The 22,827-nt window shown below is 46.2% G+C and overlaps 3 protein-coding genes across 3 annotated transcripts; all 3 read right to left on the bottom strand.

Annotated features, from left to right (window-relative positions):
• Positions 1-709: 709 nt before the first annotated feature.
• Positions 710-5,901, bottom strand: LOC117006259 (gasdermin-A-like). The gene is made up of 9 exons (XM_033078635.2): positions 5,667-5,901; positions 5,321-5,516; positions 3,623-3,788; positions 3,459-3,552; positions 2,965-3,012; positions 2,571-2,725; positions 2,226-2,376; positions 1,446-1,519; positions 710-1,311 (listed from the first exon to the last, which is right to left on the bottom strand). Exons 1-9 carry the CDS (start codon positions 5,884-5,886, stop codon positions 1,039-1,041), a joined length of 1,377 nt encoding a protein of 458 aa, XP_032934526.1. The 5' UTR covers positions 5,887-5,901; the 3' UTR covers positions 710-1,038.
• Positions 5,902-11,752: 5,851 nt separating this feature from the next.
• On the bottom strand, positions 11,753-15,462 carry LOC117006258 (gasdermin-A-like; the record flags this gene model as incomplete). The annotated part of the gene is given in 8 exon segments (XM_033078634.2): positions 11,753-12,104; positions 12,240-12,313; positions 13,020-13,170; positions 13,363-13,517; positions 14,189-14,282; positions 14,355-14,520; positions 14,773-14,968; positions 15,123-15,462. Coding segments are annotated over 8 exon segments (1,449 nt in total), but the record flags the coding sequence as incomplete, so codon positions are not given.
• A 3,782-nt stretch (positions 15,463-19,244) lies between these two features.
• On the bottom strand, positions 19,245-22,827 carry LOC117006383 (gasdermin-A3-like). Its single transcript, XM_033078792.2, is given in 11 exon segments — positions 19,245-19,481; positions 19,619-19,692; positions 20,400-20,550; positions 20,743-20,895; positions 21,111-21,154; positions 21,535-21,628; positions 21,701-21,866; positions 22,113-22,308; positions 22,460-22,714; positions 22,717-22,797; positions 22,800-22,827. Coding segments are annotated over 11 exon segments (1,479 nt in total).

The raw sequence follows: 22,827 nt of genomic DNA, 5'->3' as shown, positions 1-22,827 counted from the left end.
AGAAGCTGTGCCTGTCCCTGGACGCGTTGGATGGGCCTTGGAGCAACCAGGGATAGTGGAAGGTGTCCCTGCCCATGGCAGGGGCTGGAAGTAGATGAGTCGTAAGGTGCCTTCCAACCTGAGCCATTCCATGTTTCCTGGATACAACACCTTGCTTGTATGACATAAAAAACCATCCATGTGAAGATTCCAGGAGTCAAGTGCATGTTTTTACAGGAATACTTGAATTTTATTAGTGTCTCTTAGAATACTTTACAAATGAGAAATGAAAACTTTCACACTTAATTTTAGAAAATTCTGTAGACAAGACTGCTGTGTCCACAGCAAAGGTCCTTATTTTTGGTACAGCTGCAATACTGAGTTTGTTGGATGTGCCATGGGACCAAAAACATAAAAAAATAAGAAATTGCCTTTGAAAACACCGAATTAATTAGCAAGAAATTGCTTTTTATTTATAAAGTGATAATGAGAGTATTTGTAGTGTTGATCTGAAGTGCTTCCCCATGTCCCTCAAGCAACTCAGGGCGATGGGACCAGGGAGGTTTCAGTGAAACCTGTGGGATTTCCCCACCTTCCTGACACCGGCAGTTCACGGAGTCCCTGCTGAAGCACAGAGAACCAGGGTAAGTGAATCACTGCTCTTGTTTTCCTTTGGTTTTCATTTTCTTTGCATTTCCCCTTTTCCTTTGCATTTCCACTTTTCCTTTGAATTTCCCCTGCCCTTCCCATTCCCTTTATCCTTCCCTTCTCCATTTATTGATTGCAGAAGCAGCAGCAGCATTTTGAGGGAAGCAGAATTACTTGAAGCACTGCTGGCAGGCCTGGGATTCATTGAACTTGTGGATTTTCCTGTTGCACCTTGGTAATCTTGGGGAGACAGACAGACAGAAAAATCCACATTGATATCCAGCCTATGATAGCATCAAGAATTAATTGTCCAGCCTTAAATTTGCTTATGTGAGCCTAAGCAGCCTTGAGCATTAGCAACAATCATATTGGGAGAGAAAGATGGTTGTTCAGCAGAGGTTTCCTGATGCTTTACAGAGGGTTTCCCTGGGCAGGGCCTGGTGTGTCCTGCTTGGAGCCACTCAGGAGGTTGAGGGCGTACAGGGCCACAAACAGGGCTGCCACGGCCTCGAGGGGTTGATCCCTAGGGACAGCTGATCCATCTTCCTGGAGCTGCACTCCACTCATCTCTACCAGTTCCATGGTTAACATCTGATCCTCCTTGTGTTGGAAGGAGAGCAGCCTGGCATCCACATGGAAATGACACATCTTATCCTCCAGGTCATGTTTCAGTAGCTGTGCAACCTTTGAACAATAGTAAAAAAGCATCATCATAATTTTAATCAGTTGCCAAGTTGTGACATCACTATGGAGATGTTGCTGGAATTAAAATAGTCTGTGCCCCCTTGAAAGGAGCCAAGTGTGATGCGTGTTCTCACCAGGTTCAGCTGTTGGGACAGAATCTTCCTTTCCAAGGATTCCAGCAGCCGCAGCAGCTGATCGTCCATTAACTCTGCAGAAATAAACTGGGTTTGGATCCCAAACCACACCCCAAGGTTGGTAATGGGATGGGACTGGTGAGCAGGAAGGGAGACAGTAAAGAGGAGGGGAAGGGTGATCATTTATCATAAAAAGTGCCCATTTGGTTGGAAGTTCTTTGGATGTTTGAATGGAACTGGTTTGTGCAGCCTCACTGTGAGAGTGATCTGGCTGTTACTCACAGAATCATGGAATATGGAGTTGGAATGGACCTACAAGGATAATTGAAGTCCAGCTGCTGTCTCTGCACAGGACAATGCCAACAATCCCAGTTGGTGGCTGAGACAGTTGTCCAAAGACTGCTGGAGCTCTGTCAGCCTTGGGGCTGTGACCATTCCCTGGGGAGTGTGTTCAGTGCCTGAGCACCCTCTGGGATGAGAAGCTTTCCCTGATATCCAATCTAACCCTCCCAGACACAGCTCCAGCCATGTGCTTGGGTCGTGTCTCTGGTGAGCAGAGCAGAGATTGGAGCTGGTCCTTGGGCAGAAGGTGTGACCACACTTTGAGGGAGCAGGGAACCTTGGATGGATGTGGAGGGGATTTCTGTCCTGTCCCCTCTATGGGACATGTAGATTGCACTTGAGGAGGAGGAGGAGAAGTGAGAGAGGAAGGCAGGAGGGAATGGCAGGACTGGGAGTCATCCCTGCCTTGATTTCCCTCCTCAAGTCCCAATGCCTCACCATGCAAAGCATCAAGGATGTAGGTGATTCCGTCAGCCAGGTGAAGGAGACAACGTCTTGAACTATGCTGTAAGATGCTGAACAGGTCTTTAAAGTCTGGGCTTTCAGTTTTCATCTCATGACCATCATTTTGCTCAGGAATATCTTCCATCTGTGGCAATACGAGAAAGAAATATCAAGATCCGTGGGCAGAGGCTGCTGCTTGTCCAGTAGAGCAAGATGTGCTGAGAGAGGGAATTTTGGATGGACAGTTGTGGCACAGGACAGGTGAGTCAAGGGGCAGGAGGTGTGGTCTTGGATCTGTCTGTATTTATAAATTTTGGGAGTAAGGAAAGCTTCACTTACTTTCTGGCTGAGCTCTTGAAGGAGGTTCTTGTCTCTCATGACAGCTGTGATGGTGTTGAAGACAATGAGCAGGCGGTCAGGAGACAAGCTGGAGAAAATTTGACAGTGGTATTCTACTTCTCTCACCACTTCTTCTAATTCTCCAGTTGATTCATCTGCAAACCAGAATGAGACTAAATATATCACTTGGTTTCTAGGAGTTGATTCACAGCTGTGAACTCAAAGTTTGACACGCTTATAGTAGTGTTTTTTAACTGATGTGGAATTTGGGCAGTTGTGATGTCTCAGAGTAGAATCATACCAGGTGATTTGTTTTATCTGGGATATGCAATCTTACCCAAAGCAAGTAAACGTTCTGCAAGTGAAAGCTCTAAAACACATTACTTATGCTCACCTTTCAGATTTAGGCTTCTCATGCCTTCTGTTGGCTCGTGAACCACTTCTGAAAGAGAATAAAAAGGACCGTTTATGGTGTTGTATACCAACCTTCCCAATGGTGGTCACCCACCCTCTTTTCTCCTTGTCTCTCTTCTTCTGAAAAAGAAAAGGGCAGTGAAAAGAGCAAAGAAAAGAGAAAAGAAAGAAACTGAACTCTGATCTCTGTGTCATTTATGAATGGGAATTCTGCAGCTCCTGAAGTACAGACCTGAGGCTTCATTCTTTCCTTTCTCTACTGACCCCTAATGAAAGTGCATCTTTCCCCTGTAGCTCTTTGACCTTGCATGGGTTAGCTGACCTCTACCAGGTGATTTCTGTCTCTCACACTTTCTCATCTCCTTGCACACCAGCTGAGGGCAGAGCAGGGTTGAGTGATACTTCCTAAAATGTTCTTCCTCTTCTGCACTGTTCCTGGAGAGGAGGAATCGGTCATTTCTGGAAGTTACTTACCCCATTCTCCATCTCTAATGCGTATTGGGACGGTCCTGAAGGCCAGAGTGCAGCCCTTGGGTATGACTATGTCTTGGTTCTTGTCTCTGTTGCCCTGGTGAAGGAAAACAGCCAGTGAGAACAGAATGGTGCAGGTTGAGCAAGTAAGGAGGGAAAAGCCAAACCTTTGCATAGAGTGTGGCATAACAACTGGCCATGAAGCCCCCGTCTGCCTTGGTGGATTCCTTGTAGACAGTCTCCTCTGAGGCTTCGAGGATTTCAATGACCATGTATAGATTGACGTCTGTACTCTGTAGTTGCCGGATTAATGAATGATCCATGTTGATTTTTCTTTAAGAGAAAAAGGTTAGGAAGGTTCTGCAGCACCAGGAGCAGCTGATGCAGCTGGGGGGTTGTGTTGGTTTTCCATGGCCTGGTGTTTGGTAGCAAGGGGCCACAGAGGTGGCTTCTGTGAGAAGCTGCCAGAAGCTTCCTCCATGTCTGGCAAAGCCAATCCTTGATGGCTTTGAAGATGGACATGGTGCTGGCCAAGCCTGGGCTAATTAGAGATGTTGGTAACACCTCTGTGATAACATACTTAAGAAGAAAACCAAAGCAAATATGTACGTAGTGTTTTCCTAGCAAGAGAAGAGGAGGAGATGAGAACATGTGAAGGAAACAACATGGAGACACCAGGATCAGTGGAGAAGGAGGGGCAGGAAATGCTCCAGGCACCAGAGCTGAGATTCCTCTGCAGGCGGTGGTGAATCCCACAGTGAAGCAACTGTGCCCCTGCAGCCCATGGGGATCTGCAAGGTTGCAGAGATCCACCCACAGTCCCTGCGGATACATGGGGAATGCAGAGATCCACTAATAGCCCATGGGGATCCATGAGGAATGCAGTGATCCATCCACAGCCCCTGGAGATCCATGGGGATGCAGAGATTTACCCACAGCCTATCAGGATCCATGGGGGATGCAGAGATCCACCCACAGCCCCTGGGGAGGTGCCCATGCCAGAGCAGGTGGATGCCTGGAGCAGGCTGTGATCCACTGGGAGACCCAGTGCAGAGGGGGCCTCTGCTCCCAAGCTGGAACAGCCTCTCCTTGGAGGACTGCAGCCCGTGCTGGGGTGCAGGACTGCACCTCTTGGAGGACTGGGAAAATGACCCACACCACAGCAGTTTTGGGAGGATTGTTGACCATGGGAAGGACTCCTGTTGCAGCAGTTTTGGCAGAATTGCTGCTCATGAGATTAGAAACTACACTGGAGGAGTTCATGGAGAACTGTCTGTCATGGGAAGGGACCCCCACAGCTTAATAGGGGAAGGACTCATCTCCTTGAGCAGCAGAAGAAAACCTTGGGTGACAAACTGACCAAAACCTCCCTGCCCTTTACCTAGTGCTTGTGGTGGGAAGGATGGAGGAGCTGGGGGACCAAAAGGTATTTTTAAAGGCTTAGTTAGTTTCTAATTATCCTTTGATTTTGTTAGAAATAAACTCACTTTGTAGCTCTAAGTTGAGCCTCCTTGGAACTTTGAGTGTTTTCTCAAGGCCCTTATCTCAACTCATGAGCTCTTTGTATAATTTTTTCCCTCTCTCTTCTGACCAGCTGTAGCAGGGGAGAGAGAGTGGGGAGGTCTTTTGTCAGTGCCTGGCATTTGGCCAGGGTTGAAACACAGTCAGGATAGGCCTATAGAAGAGCAATGTCAGTGGGGAACTTGTCATTGCATTCCCTGTCAACCTGGCCTAGTTAGGGGAAATTCATGCACTAAGGTCTTAATCTTGGTTTTAGGCTGTTGAAAACCCATTGCTAACCTGGCATGGGTTGGAGGCTGGAGGAGGCTGACTGGAGCATGTGTGCTGCCTTTCTCATTCCTTACCTTTTTTTTGTCAGTGTCTCCAGTGACTGCTGTGATAACTTCTTCTTCTGTGGCTTGACAGAAAATACCTTGGACAAGGAGGCACCTCCTTGCAGATCTACTCTTGCAGGGTCAAATGAAATGCTGAGACCTCCATCAGTTTCGTCATTGCAGGTTTTTGTGAGAGTAAATTGGGTGGAATCTTGAAGGAGGGACTCTGAAATAATTCCATGTGTTATCTTAAGCAGGATTACACAGACTCAGCACAGTAAGTAAATCACACATAGGAAAATTGGTAGTGTTTGGCAACAAATGTTTAAAAAATACTATCTATTGTATTTCATGAATTCATATTGATAAATTTTACCTATGCTTTCACCATCTTCTCCGGGCAGCAGCACATCCTGCAGTGTGAACCCTGTCCACTGGTAGTAGGGAGCCGGGTGGAATATGGTTTTTGGTTTGTTTTTTTTTTTCAGTAGACAGAGTGGCCTGAAATGCTCATTGTCTGCGATGCTCTCAACAGGGACCAGGTCCTTGCTCGGATCCATTTGATTTACGATGAATTTGGTGAGTTTTTTAAACATTCTTCTGTGGCTGAGGTTTTGAAGCAAAGCCGAAGGGGATTTGTGCCTTGGGAAAGAGGCAACACAAATTAAGCCAACTTGCTTGAAATAATAGCACAAATAGAATAGAATGGAATAGAATAGAATAGAATAGAATAGAATAGAACAGAATGGAATAGAAAAATAATAGAACGAACTAGGTTGGAAAAGGCCTTAGAGATCACCTACTCCAGCCTATGACCTAATATTCCTCATCAACTCAAGTGTATCGCTGAGTGCCACATCCTCTCTTTTTTTACACATGTGCATTGATACTCCAGCACCTCTCTGGTGGTGGAGACGATTCCAGTGACCGATCACTCTTTCAGTGAAGAAGTTTTTCCTGATGTCTATGCTAAACTTCCCTTTGTGCAGCTTAAGCCAGATGCTATAACAAAGTGTTACTTTGTTTATTAAGAAGTTTTCAAAATAATGGCTGATATTACCCAGGGACTCAAGTTTCACAAGGTTGTTACTGGGAGTGTATGGAGAAGATGCAGCAGGGGCTGTGGGTTGTTTGGCCTCGTCCTCGTCCTCCTTTGCTGGTGAACTCCAGTTATGGTGCAGAGATAGCACAAGTAGCACACTCTGAGGATACTGGTTTTAGGGGCAAATGTCCACCAGAATAGAGAGAAATCATCCCAGTCCAACTCCTTGGGCAGACCCTGTTGACCTGCAGGTGAGATCTGGTTTTTGAGGGTCAGAAAGAAATCCCTATTTGTTTTCTGACACAGCTACTTTTATCAAAGTAGCTTTTTTTTTTTTTTTTAATGGGATGGAGCTGGAGAGGGGAAATTCAGCAATCCAGAATGGCTCAGGTGGGAAGGGATCTTAAAGTTCATCCCATTCCTCTTCTTAATATGATCAGGGACACCTTCCACTATTCCAGGTTGCTCCAAGCCCTGTCCAGCCTGGCCTTGGACACTGCCTGGGATGTGGACTAACTGGTGGTAGTGCCTGAGAACCCTCACACAGAGGAATTTCTTCTTAATATCCCATCTAACCCTACTTTCATTCCATTAGAATAATTCTGAAGACAAACAGCTTGGTGTCCTCAATGTCAGTAGCACTTCAGGGTTTTTTCCTTGGGATCTCCAAGAAGAGGGCAAAACTAAACCAGAGCACTGACAGAGCTCTCACCAACTCTTCCCCGTACCCAACACTCTGGGATAAAGCACTTGCCTTTTTGTGGGGCGGTAGGTGTCCAGAGCAGACCACGGTGCTGTCAAGGTGATGTTCTGGAGAGCAGCAAGACTGGGAGTTTTCTGGCTCTCTGCCAAATGGGTAGAAGTGTTTGACTGCAGGAATTTCCAGAGCCTCCTCTCTTGATTCTAGGCTAGCTCAGTACCAGGAGGAGATCTTGTTCCTGCAGGAACGAGATAAAAGATCAAAAGAGGCTCTTCTTCCCGGGATAATCCAAGCTTTATTCCTGAAATGGTCCAGGGAAAGAGAGAGGGAAGCATTAGAAGTGCAGGACTTTTCAATCCTCCGTAAGGGGCAGAGGAACTCCGGGTCACAGCCAATCTGGTTCAGCTGGGCAAAAGGAGTGAGGGGGAAGGGGTTAAACCATGTGACAGACTACAGAGGGGCCCAGGGAAAAACCATTTCAGTGCAAAATATAAACCAAACTAGTGAAATACAACACTTGCTAAGTATGGGAGCAGTGAATTTCACAAGAAGCTGGCACACCACAAACCCAGAGTGAAATAAATCTCAGTTTCTAGATTGGGCATTTACCAAAACCTTAAGGTGCCCCTACCCCAAAGGAAAATTACAGACAGGCAGCACAACTACTAAAAAACTGAAACTTATTTGGCCCTTTTGAAATTATAGTTTGAATTGCTTGACCAAAATTCTAAGGTGTCCCTACCCAAACTTAAGAAATTACAGATGGGCAACACAACCAAATTTTGTTTGGCTTATGTCCCAGAAGGGCTTGCCATTACCGCTTACCCCTCCCTACACCCCTCTGGTTTGAGCTCCTAGTTGGTTGGTGCGTGCGACTCACACAACACTTACGCCTCTGCACACCCAGAGACACCTAAGGTAGTGCGTGCCACTCTCACTCTAATTTCCTCCACATGCCTGGAGAAGGTGGCCCTCTCTATCCCCCTAGGAAACGCCTCAAATGTTCACTAGGCCTTGGTAGGCCTCACTCGCTTCCCCCTGTTCCCGGCCGGCCCCCTCGCGGGGGTCCGGAACCGCGGTACTGAGGGGTCCACATTCGCTTCGGGAGTCCGAGCTGCCAGATCCCGTCTCAGTCACACACCACTCGCTTGCCTCCTATTCCCACCACCAGCCATACTTACCGGTGCTCCTCTGGCCCGTCGTCCCAGGCTGATCTTCCAGTCCCTGAGGGGTCACACACACCACTGCTGCTCCCAATGGACAAGCCAGAGAAGCAGAAGCACAGCTTTGCCTTCTAGGCAGAGCTAGAACAAATTTTGACTCGTAGTCAGCGGGTGGTCATGTTGTTAGAGTGCTGTTCAGGTCATGGCAATGGAACAAAGCAGCTTGGGATGATAAATTTGTGTTCTGTGCTGTTTTCCCAAACTGAGAACACTATTCTCAGCTCCAGATGTCATTTGAGCTCATTGTTTTAACGGGTTTTTAACTGAATATTGTCCCATTTCATTTGCATATACCTTAATGACGTCACCCTCCTCACAGGCTCTTAGAGTAGCCGCAGAGGCATTACGCAATGAAAGACTGGTCAGGTTTTGGCACTGGTTCCCCAGTGGGAGAGTGGAAGGTGTCCCCGCCCATGGCAGAGGCAGGAATGGATGAGCCTTAAGGAGCCCTCCAGCACAAGGCATTCCATGTTTCCTGGATATGTTACCATGCTTGTATGAGAGCAAAAGATTTCCATGTGAAGATTCCAGGGCTCAAGTGCAACTTTTTACCTGAATACTTCACTTTTATTAGTCTCTCTTAGAATACTGTACAAAGGAGTAATAAAAATATTCACACTTTATTTTAGAAAGTTCTCTACATGAGACTCCTGTATCCACAGCAAAAAGAAGGCTAAAGCCCTAGAACTTTGTACACAACATTCCTTTAAAAAAAAATGCAACTAATTCAGCTGATTCAACTGATCCAAGGAAGATATGGACACATCAACACACACATGTTTAAAGGTATCCTAGGCAACGCTAAAACAACATAAGTCACAAGGAGGATTAATATTTAACCCACTGCTGTCCCCTCCTCAAGGGCCAGTACCGAGTTTCTTAAAATAACCTAACATTGAACAGTGATTCAAACATAAAAGTACTTGAGAATGAGTAGCCCTCCATTTAGTTTCTTCCAGAGGATTTTTCCTGCAAGGGTTTGGACTGTTTGCCAGCCTGGTAGCTCTGTAAAACAACTCCCAGGTCAGGATCCCTGACTGAGGAGCACCAGGCTGGGAGGACTTGCTGGTTTTCTGAGTGTCCTGGAGCAGGGGCTGCCGTACGCCGTGGATACGTGTGTGGTGCTGACAGTGGCTGAGGAGGCTTTGCCCAATGTGGAATGGGACAGGCTGCTGCCAGTTCCTGAGAAGGCTTCCAACCTTTCAAAAACTTTTCTCTTTCATTGCAGAACAAATCAGAAAATCTTGAAATGCCTTCTTATCAGGATTTGTTTCTCCGTCACAGGAGATTTGAACTCTCCACGTAATGATTGCCCTCTTCATGATACAGGACAAGTGTGAGAGGAAATCTGTCAAGTGTGATGTGATCTGTCAGTGAAGAGAGGCCCTGGCGGCAGTGGGGCAGTGCCGAACCAAGCCCTCACGGTGCTGGTGGCAGGGCAGTGCTGAGCCAAGCCCACACAGCCCTGAGCCGAGCCAGGAAACCCTGTGATCCCGTGATTCTGTTACTAATTGGTAACTTTGTGAAAGTTGCATGTGGATCCTTGCTGTGAACAAAAGTGTGGTTTATAATCTAATGCAGCTAATATATGGAAAAAGAACGAAAAGTTACCGACACCTGGAAGTGCAATTTATACTTGTGAAATTACTGTAATTTCAAAAGGACTCACACTAACAACCTCCATCCACCCCCACAATGTTCTCATTTGTAGGGTCTTGAAGATCCAATAACAATTCTTCGGGTACGTATTGGCTTGAAAGCAAACCCGGTGAGAGACTCCAAGTAAGAAATACAATTTAATAAGAATAAAAGAGAAAAATAAAAGACAGGGAATGGTACCCTAGAGAAACCACTGACAGAGTCAACATACAACCTGACATCCTGCTTGTTAGGGTGGTGAAAACAGTCCAGATGAAGTGGTCTTGTTGAAGTAGTGATTGTGTAGAAAGGTCTGGTAGCTTTTGTGCTCTGGAAAGCAGTGGGTAAGGGCTGCTTTGGTGTTCCAAAAGTCAGTTTGTATCTAGGTGTGAAATGCTTGTCTCCTCCCACTGGGTGGAGCATCTCACAGAGGGATGATGTAATTTTATCAGTCATGCAGTGGGACTCAATGGCCCATGAGCAGAAGATATCTTCCTGGAGGAAGGATGGATCATGGGAAAGATAAAGAACACTGCCCCACCTGTTTTTTAACAGATGTCCCATTAGCAGAGGATATCTGCCATGGAGATAAGAATCACTGCCCCACCTGGTTTCAACAGTTCATGAAGATGGTGATAGATAGAATATGTACTTTTGGGCACATCTTCACATTGTGACCTAGGACAAGGTGCAGACAGATATGGAGCACAAGAAGATTATGGATTACCCCAGGCCACTTAGGCACGGTCTAACTTCTGGAATGTGTTGCAGGATTGGTGGATAACTTGACCTTCTACAGATGTAGAGGATGAAGTCCCCACCCTCCCCAGCACCCAGTGGGGAGCTGGGCCACCTCATGGTTTGGGTGTGACAAGCCATAGCACATCGTTGTTGCTACCTTGCTGCCTTTCACTGCAGTGTAGGATTTCTTGGAGCTGAAATTCAAGTGGCAGAATGGATGTAAAAAGCCAAGTAGGCTATACCACCAACTGCTAGAAGTCATGGAATCATAAATATTTTTTTGTAGACCTGGAAGAAAACTACATCCTCTTAAAGATATGCCTTGCCTCAACGTGTGACCTCTTGAACAGCCTGAGTTGCGTAGATGTTTAAAAGCAATCCCAGCAGAGCTGTGAACATCTAAGGAAGCCTTTCATTGAGTGCATGGAAAAAGGTGTGAGTTAGTCAATAATTATTTTCTATCCGACCTCATTGTATGCATGAAGTGTGAGTGGATGAGAAAGTTGCTAAGTGCCCTTATTTCTGGTATGGATTCTATCCTGATTTTGTCGGTTGTGCCATGGGACCAAGACCACACAAAAATAAGAAATGTCCTTTGAAAACACCCAAATGCTTAGCAAAAATGTGCTCTTTATTTATTAAGTGATAATGAGAGTATTTGGAGTGTTGCTCTGAAGTGCTGCTGGTGTCATTCAAGCAAGTCAGGGAGATGGGACCAGGAAGATTTCAGTGAAACCTCTGGGATTTTCCCACCTTCCTGTCACCAGCATTTCATGGAGTCCCCGTTGAAGCGCAGAAAGACCAAGTAAAGTGAGTCACTGCTCCTTTTTTCCTTTGGCTTTTGTTTCCTTTGCATTTCCCCTTTTCCTCTGCATTTTCCCTACGCTTCCCATTCCCTTTATCCTTCCGTTTCCTATTTAATGATTGCAGAAGCAGCATCAGCATTTTGAGGGAAGCAAGATTACATGAGTCACTGCTGGCAGGCCTGGGATTCTTTGAGCTTGTGGATTTTCCTGTTGCACCTCAGTATTCTTGGGGAGACAGACAGACAAATTCACTTTGATATCCAACCTACAATAGCATCAAGCATTAATTTTCCCGCCTTAAATTTGCTTTTCCCAGCCAAAGCAACCTTGAGCATTAACAAGCTGATATTGGGAGAGAAAGGTGGTTGGTCTGCAGGGATTTCCTGATGCTTTATAGAGGATTTCCCTGGGCAGGGCCTGGTGTGTCCTGCTTGGAGCCACTCAGGATGTTGAAGGCGTACAGGGCCACAAACAGGGCTGCCACGGCCTCGAGGGGTTGATCCCTAGGGACAGCTGATCCATCTTCCTGGAGCTGCACTCCACTCATCTCCACCAGTTTCATGGTGAACACCTGTTCCTCCTTGTGTTGGAAGGAGAGCAGGCTGGCATCCACTTGGAAATTACACATCTTATCCTCCAGGTCATATTTCAGTACCTGTGCAACCTTTAAACAATAATAAAAAAACCAAAATCATGGTTTCAATCAGTTGTCAAGTTGTGACATCACTATGGAGATTTTGCTAAAATTAAAATAGTTCGAGCCCGCTTGAAAGGAGCCTAGTGTGATGTGTGATCTCACCAGGTTCAGCTGTTGGGACAGAATCTTCCTCTCCCAGGATTCCAGCAGCAGCAGCAGCTGATCATCCATTAACTCTGCAGAAATAAACTGGGTTTGGATCCCAAACCTCACCCCAAGGTTGGTAATGGGATGGGACTGGTGAACAGGAAGGGAGAGAGTAAAGAGGAGGGGAAGGGTGATAATTTCTCGTAAAAAGTGCCCATTGGATGGAAGTTCTTTGGATGTTTTGATGGAACTGGTTTCTGCAGCCTCTCTGTCAGAGTGATCTAGCTGTTACTCACAGAATCATGGAATATGGAGTTGGAATGGACCTACAAGGATAATTGAAGTCCAGCTGCTGTCCCTGCACAGGACAACGGCAACAATCCCAGTTTGTGCCTGAGACAGTTGTCCAAAGACTGCTGGAGCTCTGTCAGCCTTGGGGCTGTGACCATTCCCTGGGGAGTGTGTTCAGTGCCTGAGCACCCTCTGGGATGAGAAGCTTTCCCTGATATCCAATCTAACCCTCCCAGACACAGCTCCAGCCATGTGCCTGGGTCGTGTCTCTGGTGAGCAGAGCAGAGATTGGAGCTGGTCCTTGGGCAGAAGCTGTGACTGCACTTTGAGGGAGCAGGGAGCCCTGGGTGGGTGTGGAGGGGATTTCTGTTCTCTCCCCTCCATGGGACATGGATGTAGATTGCACTTGAGGAGGAGGAGGAGTGAGAGAGGAAGTCAGAAGGGAATGGCAGCACTGGGAGTCATCCCTGTCTTGATTTCCCTGCTAAAGTCTAAAAGCCTCACCATGCAAAGCATCAAGGATGTAGGTGATTCCTCCTGCCAGCTGAAGGAGGCAATCTCTTGGAGAATGCTGTAAGATGCTGAACAGATCTTTTAAGTCTGGGCTCTCAGTTTTCAGCTCATACCCATCCTTTTGCTCAGTTATATCTTCCATCTGTGGGAACAAGGGAAAGAAATGTCAGGATCTATGGACAGGCTGCTGCTTGTCCAGTACAGCAAGATGTGCTGAGAGAGGGAATTTTGGATGGACAGTTGTGGCACAGGACAGGTGAGTCATGGGGCAAGAGGTGTGGTCTTGGATCTGTCTGTATTCATAAATTTTGGGAGTAAGGAAAGCTTCACTTACTTTCTGTCTGAGCTCTTGAAGGAGGTTCTTGTCTCTCATGACAGCTTTGATGGTGTTGAAGACAATGAGCAGGTGGTCAGGAGACAAGCTGGAGAAAATTTGACAGTGGTATTCCACTTCTCTCACCACTTCTTCTAATTTTCCCATTGATTCATCTGTAAACCAGAGTGAGACCAAATCTGTCACTTGAGTTCTAGGAGTTCATTAGCAGCTCTAAAACCATAGTTTGAAACATTTGTGTGAGTTTTTATAAGAGATCTGGGATTTGGGCAGTTGTGATGTCTCTGGGAACAGGCAAATGCATCACTCGAGTTGATTTGTTTTACACTGGGAGATTAAATGTTACCCAGAGCAGGTTAAAGTTGTGCAAGTGCAAGCAGTAAATTGCATTACTTACCACTATTTCCGTATGATGTAATTGCCACAGATCGTAGTAGGAAATATTTCAGATCTGAAAGAGGATAAAAGGCACAGTTTTCTATACCAGCCTTTCCAGATTCCTCACTTGGTTCTCATCATGAAAGGAAAAGATCCACTAAAACTCTGCTCTGTGTGCCATTTATCACCAGGAGCTCTGCAGCTCCTGAAATGTAGATCTGAGATTTCCTTCTTTCCTTTCCTTATTGACGCCCCAACCAAAGTGCATCTTTGGCCTTGCCTGGGTTATCTGACCTCTACCAGGTGATTTCTGTTCCTTACACTGCCAGCACCTATTTGCACACAAGCTGATGGTAGCTCAGGGGCCAAGTGATACTTCCTAAAATGTTCTTCCTCTTCTGCACTGTTTCTGGAGAGGAGGAATCGGTCATTTCTGGAAATTACTTACACCATGCACCATCTTCAATGTGTAGAGGCATGGTTCTGAATGCCAGGGTGCAGCCCTTGGGTATGACTATGGTTTGTTTGTCCTCCCTGGTACCCTGGTGAAAGCAAACAACCAGTTAGAACATGTGGGTGGAGGTGTTGGGGAAGGAAAGAGAGAGAAGCCAAACCTTTGCAGAGAATGTGGCATAAAATTTGGCCATGAAGCCCCCGTCTGCCTTGGTGGATTCCTTGTAGACAGTCTCCTCTGAGGCTTCGAGGGTTTCAGTGACCATGTATACATCCACGTCTGTTTTCTGTAGTTGTTGGATGAAGGAATGATCCATGTTGATTTCTCTATTAAAAAATAGTTAGCCATGGTTTAGAGCACAAGGATCAGCTGAGGCAGCTGGGGTGGTATAAGCCTGTAGAAGAGGAGACTCAGTGGGGACCTTGTCACTCCATTCCCTCTCAAACCTGGCCTAGTTAGGGGAAATTCATGCCCTAACGTCTTAATCTTGGTTTTAGGCTGCTGAAAACCCATTGTGAATCTGGCATGGGTTGGAGGAGGGTGACTGGAGTGTGTGTGCTTCCTTTGTCATTCCTTACCTTTCTCTTCTCAGTGCCTCCAGTGATGGCATTGAAATGCTCTTCTTCTGTGGCATAATGGAAAACTCTTTGGAGAAGGAGGCACCTCCTTGCAGTCCTGCACTTGCAGGGTCAAATGAAATGCTGAGACCTCCATCAGCTTGGTCTGTGCTTTTTTTTGTGAGAGGAAATTGGCTGGAATCTTGAAGGAGGGGATCTGAAATAATTCCATGTGTTATCTTGAGCGGGATTACACAGACTCAGCACAGTAAGTAAATGACACATAGGAAAGCTGATCCTGTTTAGCAAGAAATGGTTCAAAAAATTATCTATGGTATTTCATAAATTCATATTGATAAATTGGTCTTTACCTATGCTTTCACCATCTTTTCCAGGCAGCAGCACATCATGCAGTGTGAACCCTGTCCGCTGGTAGTAAGGAGCTGGATGGAATATGGTTTTTGGTTTTCTCTTTTTTATCAGTAGATAGAGAGGCCTGAAGTGCTCATTGTCTGCAATGCTCTCGACAGGGACCAATTCTTTGCATGGATCCATTTGATTTACAATGAATTTGGTGAGCTTTTTAAACATTCTGCTGTAGCTGATGTTTTGAAGCCAAGCCAAGTGAATTTGTGCTTTGGGAAAGAGGAAACACAAGCTAAGGCAAATTACTTGTCATACTAGGAGGACATTGTACCAAAGCGTGACTTTAAGGTTTTAAAATAACGACTCAAAATCCCCCTCATTGTCCAAGGACGCAAGTATCACAAGGTTTTCACAGAAAGTGTTTGGAGAGGAAGCAGCAGGAGCTGTGGGTTGTTTCTTCATTTCCACTTTTCCTGGAGAACCCCAGTTATGGTGAAGAGAGAACACAGCTGGCACACTCTGAGGATGCTGATTTTAGGGGCAAGTGTGCCCCAGAGAGAAATCAGCCCTGCCCAACCTTGTTTTGGTCTGCAGTGGAGAGCTGGTGTTTGGGGGCGCGAAAGAAATCCCTGTTTGTTTTCTGACACAGCTTGTTTTGATCAAATGTTTCAGATAGGCTTTTCTGGTGTTTTATGGAATTGAACTGGGAGAGAAATCAGATAATCCTGATTGGTTTTGGGAAACTGGTTTTCCCTGGTGGGAAAGGACCTTAAGGCTCATCCCATTGCCCTCCCTGCTGTGGTCAGGTACAGCTTGCAGTCTCCCAGGCTGCTCCAAGCCCTGCACAACCTGGTTATAGACACTTCCACAGATGTGGCAGCCACAGCTCTTCTGGACAATGTGTTCTGGGGCCTCAGCACCCTCAGAGGGAGGATTTCTTCCCCAAATCCTATCTAAGCCTGCCCTCTTTCAGTTTAAACCATTCCAAAACTAAATATTCTTCTCCGCGTTTAGAATTAAAACCAAACAAGAACACTCACAGAGAACTCCCACCCACCCTGCCCCGTACCCAAAGCTCTGGGATAATGCACTTGCCTGTTTGTGGGGCGCTGGGTGTGCGGAGCAGACCACGGAGCTGCTGAGGTGCTGTGGGCTCTGGAGAGCAGCAGGACTGGGGAGAAGTTCTCTGGCTTCCCTTCTGCTCAGAGGTGTGGAAATGTTTATGAAATACAGGAGCTTCCCCAGTCACACAGGAAGCTTGCACCACCAGAAACCCACAGCAAAGAGTAAATTGATTTCTCTTACCTCGCTGACAGAGGCTCCCCAAAGCAGCTCCTGAACAGGGGCAATGTTAGACCTGATCCTTGCTGGAATATCTCTGGCTGTTGCAAGCAGCTTGTCTGGAGTTATTTCCAGGTGTGAGGTCACTTCAGCATATTTACATCCTCTTTACCCATCTTCCACTCCTAGAAATTTGCTGTTGCTTGGGTAATACTTCCTTTTTAGTGTTTGTGCAGAGTCTGTTACAAGGGCTGTGGGAAACCGCGAATTTTACAGATGTAGGAGATGTAAGTCTATTGCTGGAAGTCTCCCTGACCACACAGGACAGGACGGTGTCCCTGCCTATGGCAGTAGGTGGGAGTGGATGGGTTTTAAGTCTCTTCATCCCAAATCATTCCATGATTGCATATTTCAACGTTATAGAGCCAGGTATTGCTGCTGTTCTTTGACAGATGGAGAAATGGACTCAGGAGGAGATATTGGCAAGAAATTCCTCTCTATGGGGCTGGTCAGGGCCTGGAACTGGTTATCCAGCGAAGCTGTGGCTGTCCCTGGGTGTGTCCAAGGCCAGGCTGGATGGGGCTTGGAGCAACCAGGGATAGTGGAAGGTGTCCCTGCCCATGGCAGGGGCTGGAAGTGGATGAGTCATAAGGGGCCTTCCAACCCGAGCCATTCCATGTTTCCTGGATACATTGCCTTGCTTGTGTGACATCAAAAACCATCCATGTGAAGATTCCAGGAGTCAAGTGCATGTTTTTACATGAATACTTGATATTTATTAGTGTCTCTTAGAATACTTTACAAAGGAGTGAGTAATCAAAACTTTCTCATTTAATTTTAGAAAATTCTTTAATCTGGATTGCTGTGACCACATCAGGGGCCCTTATTTCTGGTAGAGTTTCAATCCTGAGTTTGTTGGATGTGCCATGGGACCAAAAACATACCAAAATAAGAAATTTCCTTTGTAAACACCGAATTAATTAGCTTGAATATGCTCTTTATTTATAAAGTGATAATGAGAATATTTGTAGTGTTGCTCTGAAGTGCTTCCCCATGTCCCTCAAGCAACTCAGGGAGATGGAACCTGGGAGGTTTCAGTGTAACCTCAGGGATTTCCCCACCTTCCTGGCACCAGCAGTTCGTGGAGACCCCGCTGAAGCACAGAAAGACCAGGGTAAGTAAATCACCGCTCATGTTTTCCTTTGTATTTCCCCTTTTCCTTTGAATTTCCCCTACCTTTCGCATTCCCTTTACCCTTCCTTTTCTCATTTATCGATTGCAGAAGCAGCAGCAGCATTTTGAGAGAAGCAGTGTTATAAGTGGATGACATATTATTGGCTTTTCACAACTATTGGGATAAATGCTGTATGTATAATGTTAACATAGCTTTGTTGTATGAATATAGGTTTTCTCTTTTCTTCTAATAGCAAAAGTTAGACATAAATTTTTTAGAGATACTATGCTGAAACTACCCACCCAGTTGAGATAACAGCCCGTGAACGTGTGATGGGGCCCTGCAGCTGACACAACAATTATCAACTCTCACTGGCTTCAAAAGTCCAGGACCACTACGCAAATTAAAAGATGATAAGAAGATGATTAAAACCACAAGCCAAGAAACCTGCGTGATCTAAAAAGATGGACCCAAGGAGTAGCCATGCTAAACAGCTCCTAGAACATGTTACTAGAGATGACTATGAATATGCAACAGGTTGATATATTGTGAAGTGGCTTCCCCAAAGTAATGGTGTGCTCTTGGCAACTTGCCAAACACCCGGCTGTTTTAACCCTTTGCTTTATGTGTGTCTCCTATTGTCTTTTTATGAAACCTTTCGAATTTTACCAGGACAGTGAAATATGTTTTTCACAACAGGATTACATGAGGCACTAGTGGCAGGCCTGGGATTCTTTGACCTTGTGGATTTCCCTGTTGCACCTCAGAATTCTTGGGGATACAGACAGAAAAATCCATTTTGATATCCAGCCTATCAGAGCATCAAGAATTACAATAATTTCACGATTACAAGCCGCACCTGATTGTAAGTCGCACCTCTGGGTGTCGGTAATGTTTAGGTCTTTGTCCATATATAAGCCGCACCTGATTCTAAGCCGCACTCTTGTTCGCAGCGAGGACCCGCCTGCAACAAAGTAATGAATTAGTAACTGAATTGCAGGATCGCGGGGTTTACTGGCTCGGCTTGGGGCCGGGCGGGCTCGGCCCACTCGGGGCTGCCAACAGGGCCAGCTGGCCCAGCTCGACGGTGCGGCTCGGTGGGGCAGTCCGGGGCTGGCCGCTGCCTGGCTTGCTCGCCCTGACTTGGCACTGCCCCGTGGCGGCAGGTGGAGACGGAGCCTGTCCACTCCTGCGGCGGGAGCCCAACTGCACTCACGGCGGCACGGAGCCCCCCGCCTTCCCGCACAGGTTGCGGGGTAGGAGGGAGCCCCCTCCTCCCCCCCGAACCGCGCTGCCAGCACGGAGCCCGCCGCTACCCTCTGCGCAACTGAGTAACCAATTTGTAACAATCACACAATCCTGGGTTTTACAGGCAGGTGCTCGGCTCCGCACCTCGGCGAACACTTCCAGGTTTGGAAATTTCATAACTTTTTTCACATACTGGCCGCTCCTGAGCGTAAGCCGCATTTCTGGATTGAGATCAAAATTTTATTCAAATTGGTGCGGCTTTTAATTGTGAAATTACTGTAATTTTCCAGCCTTAAATTTGCTTTTCCCAGCTAAAGCTGCATTGAGAATTAACAAGCATGGTATTCGAAGAGAAACGTGGTTGGTCAGCAGGGATTTCCTGATGCTTTACAGAGGGTTTCCCTGGGCAAGACCTGTGTGTGTCCTACTTGGAGCCACTGAGGAGGTTGAGGGCATACAGGGCCACAAACAGGGCTGCCATGGCCTCAAAGGGTTGATCCAAAGAAACAGCTGATCCATCTTCCTGGAGCTGCACTCCACTCATCTCCACCAGTTCCATAGTTAACATCTGTTCCTCCTTGTGTGGGAAGGAGAGCAGGCTGGCATCCACATGGAAATTACACATCTTATCCTCCAGGTCATGTTTCAGGAGGTGTTCAACCTTCACAGCAACAAAAAAAAAAAGGAAACTCATGATTTTAATTAGTTGTCAAGTTGTGACATCACTATGAAGATGTTGCTAGAATTAAAATAGTCTGTGCCCCCTTGAAAGGAGCCAAGTGTGATGTGTGTTCTCACCAGGTTCAGCTGTTGGGACAGAATCTTCCTTTCCAAGGATTCCAGCAACAACAGCAGCTGATCATCCATTAACTCTGCAGAAATAAACTGGGTTTGGATCCCAAACCTCACCCCAAGGTTGGTAATGGGATGGGACTGGTGAGCAGGAAGGGAGAGAGTAAAGAGGAGGGGAAGGGTGATCATTTATCTTAAAAAGTGCTCATTTTGTTGGAAGTTCTTTGGATGTTTTAAAAGAACTGGTTTGTGCAGCCTCACTGTGAGAGTGATCTGGCTGTTACTCACAGACTCATGGAATATGGAGTTGGAAGGGACCTACATGGATAATTGAAGTCCCGCTGATGTCCCTGCACAGGACAACGGCAACAATCCCAGTTTGTGCCTGAGACAGTTGTCCAAAGACTGCTGGAGCTCTGTCAGCCTTGGGGCTGTGACCATTCCCTGGGGAATGTGTTCAGTGCCTGAGCACCCTCTGGGATAAAAAACTTTCCCTGATATCCAATCTAACCCTCCCAGACACAACTCCAGCCATGTGCTTGGGTCGTGCCTCTGGTCAGGAGAGCAGAGATTGGAGCTGGTCCTTGGGCAGAAGCTGTGACAGCACTTTGAGGGAGCAGGGAGCCCTGTGTAGGTGTGGAGGGGATTTCTGTCCTCTGTCCTCCATGGGACATGGATGTAGATTGCACTTGAGGAAGAGGAGAAGTGAGAGAAGAAGGCAGGAGGGAATGGCAGGACTGGGAGTCATCCCTGCCTTGATTTCCCTTCTGAAGTCCCAAAGCCTCACCATGCAAAGCATCAAGGATGTAGGTGATTCCTCCTGCCAGCTCAAGGAGACGCCATTCTGGAGAATGCCGTAAGATGCTGAACAGATCTTTTAAGTCTGGGCTCTCAGTTTTCAGCTCATACGCATCATTTAGCTCAAGAAATTCGTCCATCTGTGGGAAGCAGGAAAAGAAACATCAGAATCTATGGACAGGCTGCTGCTTGCCCTGTAGAGCAAGATGTGCTGAGTGAGGGAACTTTGGATGGACAGTTGTGGCACAGGACAGGTGAGTCACGGGGCAGGAGGTGTCGTCCTTGATGTGTCTGTATTTATAAATTTTGGGAGTAATTAAATCTTCACTTACTTTCTGTCTGAGCTCTTGAAGGAGATTCTTGTCTCTCATGACAGCTTTGATGGTGTTGAAGGAAATGAGCAGGCGGTCAGGAGACAATTCAGGGAAATTTCCGCAGTAGTCTTTAACTTCCGACATCACTTCTTCTAATTTTTCGTCACTTGAGTTCTCGGAGTTCATTAGCAGCTCTAAATCTAGAGTTTGAAACACTTGTGTGAGTGTTTTTGAAGTGATCTGGAATTTGGGCAGTTGTGATGTCTCAGGGAAGAGGCAAATGCATCACTGCAGGTCATTTGTTTTACACTGGGAGATTCAATCTAAACCAAAGCAGGTAGAAGTTTCACAAGTGGAAGCAGTGAAATACATTACTTACCATCTATTCCGTCTGTTACTCTCACATTTTCTAGTGTGAAATATTCCAGATCTGAAAGAGGATAAAAGGGAAACATTTCTATACCAGCCTTCCCAGATTCCTCACTGGTCTTCTGAGAAGGAAAGGAAAAGAAACACCAAAACTCTGCTTGCACTGTGTGCCATTTCTCATCAGGAGATCTGCTGCTCCTGAAATGTAGATCTGAGATTTCCTTCTTTCCTTTCCTTATTGATCCCCCAACCAAAGTGCATCTTTGGCCTTGCATGGGTTACCTGACCTCTCCCAGTTGATTTCTGTTCCTTACACTGCCACCACCTATTTGCACACAAGCTGATGGTAGCTCAGGGGCCAAGTGATACTTCCTAAAATGTTCTTCCCCTTCTGCACTGTTTCTGGAGAGGAGGAATTACTCTTTTCTGGAAGTTACTTACCCCATGCTCCATCTCTAATGTGTAGAGGGATGGTTCTGAAGGCCAGGGTGCAGCCCTTGGGTATGACTATGGTTTGTTTGACCTCTCTGGTGCCCTGGTGAAAGCAAACAACCAGTTAGAACATGTGAGTGCAGGTGTTGGGGAAGGAAGGAGATAGAAGCCAAACCTTTCCAGAGAGTGTGGCATAAAATTTGGCCTTGAAGCCCCCGTCTGCCTTGGTGGATTCCTTGTAGACAGTCTCCTCTGAGGCTTCGAGGATTTCAGTGACCACGTATAGACTGATGTGTGTTCTCTGGAGTTGTTGGATGAATGAATGATCCATGTTAATTTTTCTATTAGAAAATAATTAGAAATGGTTTAGAGCACAAGGATCAGCTGAGGCAGTTGGGGGTGATAACTCTGCAGAAGAGGAGGAGGCTCAGTAGGGACCTTGTCACTCCATTCCCTGTCTAACCTGGCCTAGTTAGGAGAAATTCAAGGTCTTAATTTTGGTTTTAGGCTGTTGAAAACCCATTGTGAACCTGGCATTGGTTGGAGGAGGGTGACTGGAGTGTGTGTGCTCCCTTTGTCATTCTTACCTTTCTCTTCTCAGTTTCTCCAGTGATTCCAGTGGTACACTCTTGTTATGTGTCTTGATAACAATCTCCTTGGAGAAGGAGGCACCTCCTTGCAGATCTGCACTTGCAGGGTCACATGGAATACTGAGACCTCCATCAGCTTGGTCTTTGCTGATTTTTGTGAGAGTAAATTGGCTGGAGTCTTGAAGGAAGGGCTCTGAAATAATTCCATGTGTTAAACAGGATTACACAGACTCAGCACAGTAAGTGAATCATATATAAGAAAGCTGATGCTGTTCAGCCACAAATGGTTCAAAAATGTTATCTATGATATTTAATAAATTCCTATTGATAAGTGTGGGCTTTACCTGTGCTTTCACCATATTCTGCAGGCAGTAGCACATCATGCAGTGTGAACCTTGTCTGCTGGTAGTAAGGAGCTGGGTGGAATATGGTTTTGGATTTTCCTTTTCTTTTCAGTAGATAGAGAGGCCTGAAGTGCTCATTGTCTGCAATGCTCTCAACAGGGACGAATTCTTCGCGTGGATTCGTTTGATTTACGATGAATTTGGTGAGTTTTTTAAACATTCTTCTGTGGCTGAGGTTTTGAAGCAAAGCCAAGCCGAGCTGGGAAAGAGGCAGCACAAGCTAAGGCAAATTACTTGACATAATAGGAGGACATTGTACCAAAGCATGACTTTAACATTTTAAAATAATGACTCAAAATCCCCCTCAT

This window comes from Catharus ustulatus, chromosome 23 (assembly GCF_009819885.2).
Source record: "Catharus ustulatus isolate bCatUst1 chromosome 23, bCatUst1.pri.v2, whole genome shotgun sequence".
NCBI lineage: Eukaryota > Metazoa > Chordata > Aves > Passeriformes > Turdidae > Catharus > Catharus ustulatus.
The sequence above is the reverse complement of the archived record's forward strand: the minus strand, read 5'-3'. Positions and strand labels throughout refer to the sequence as shown.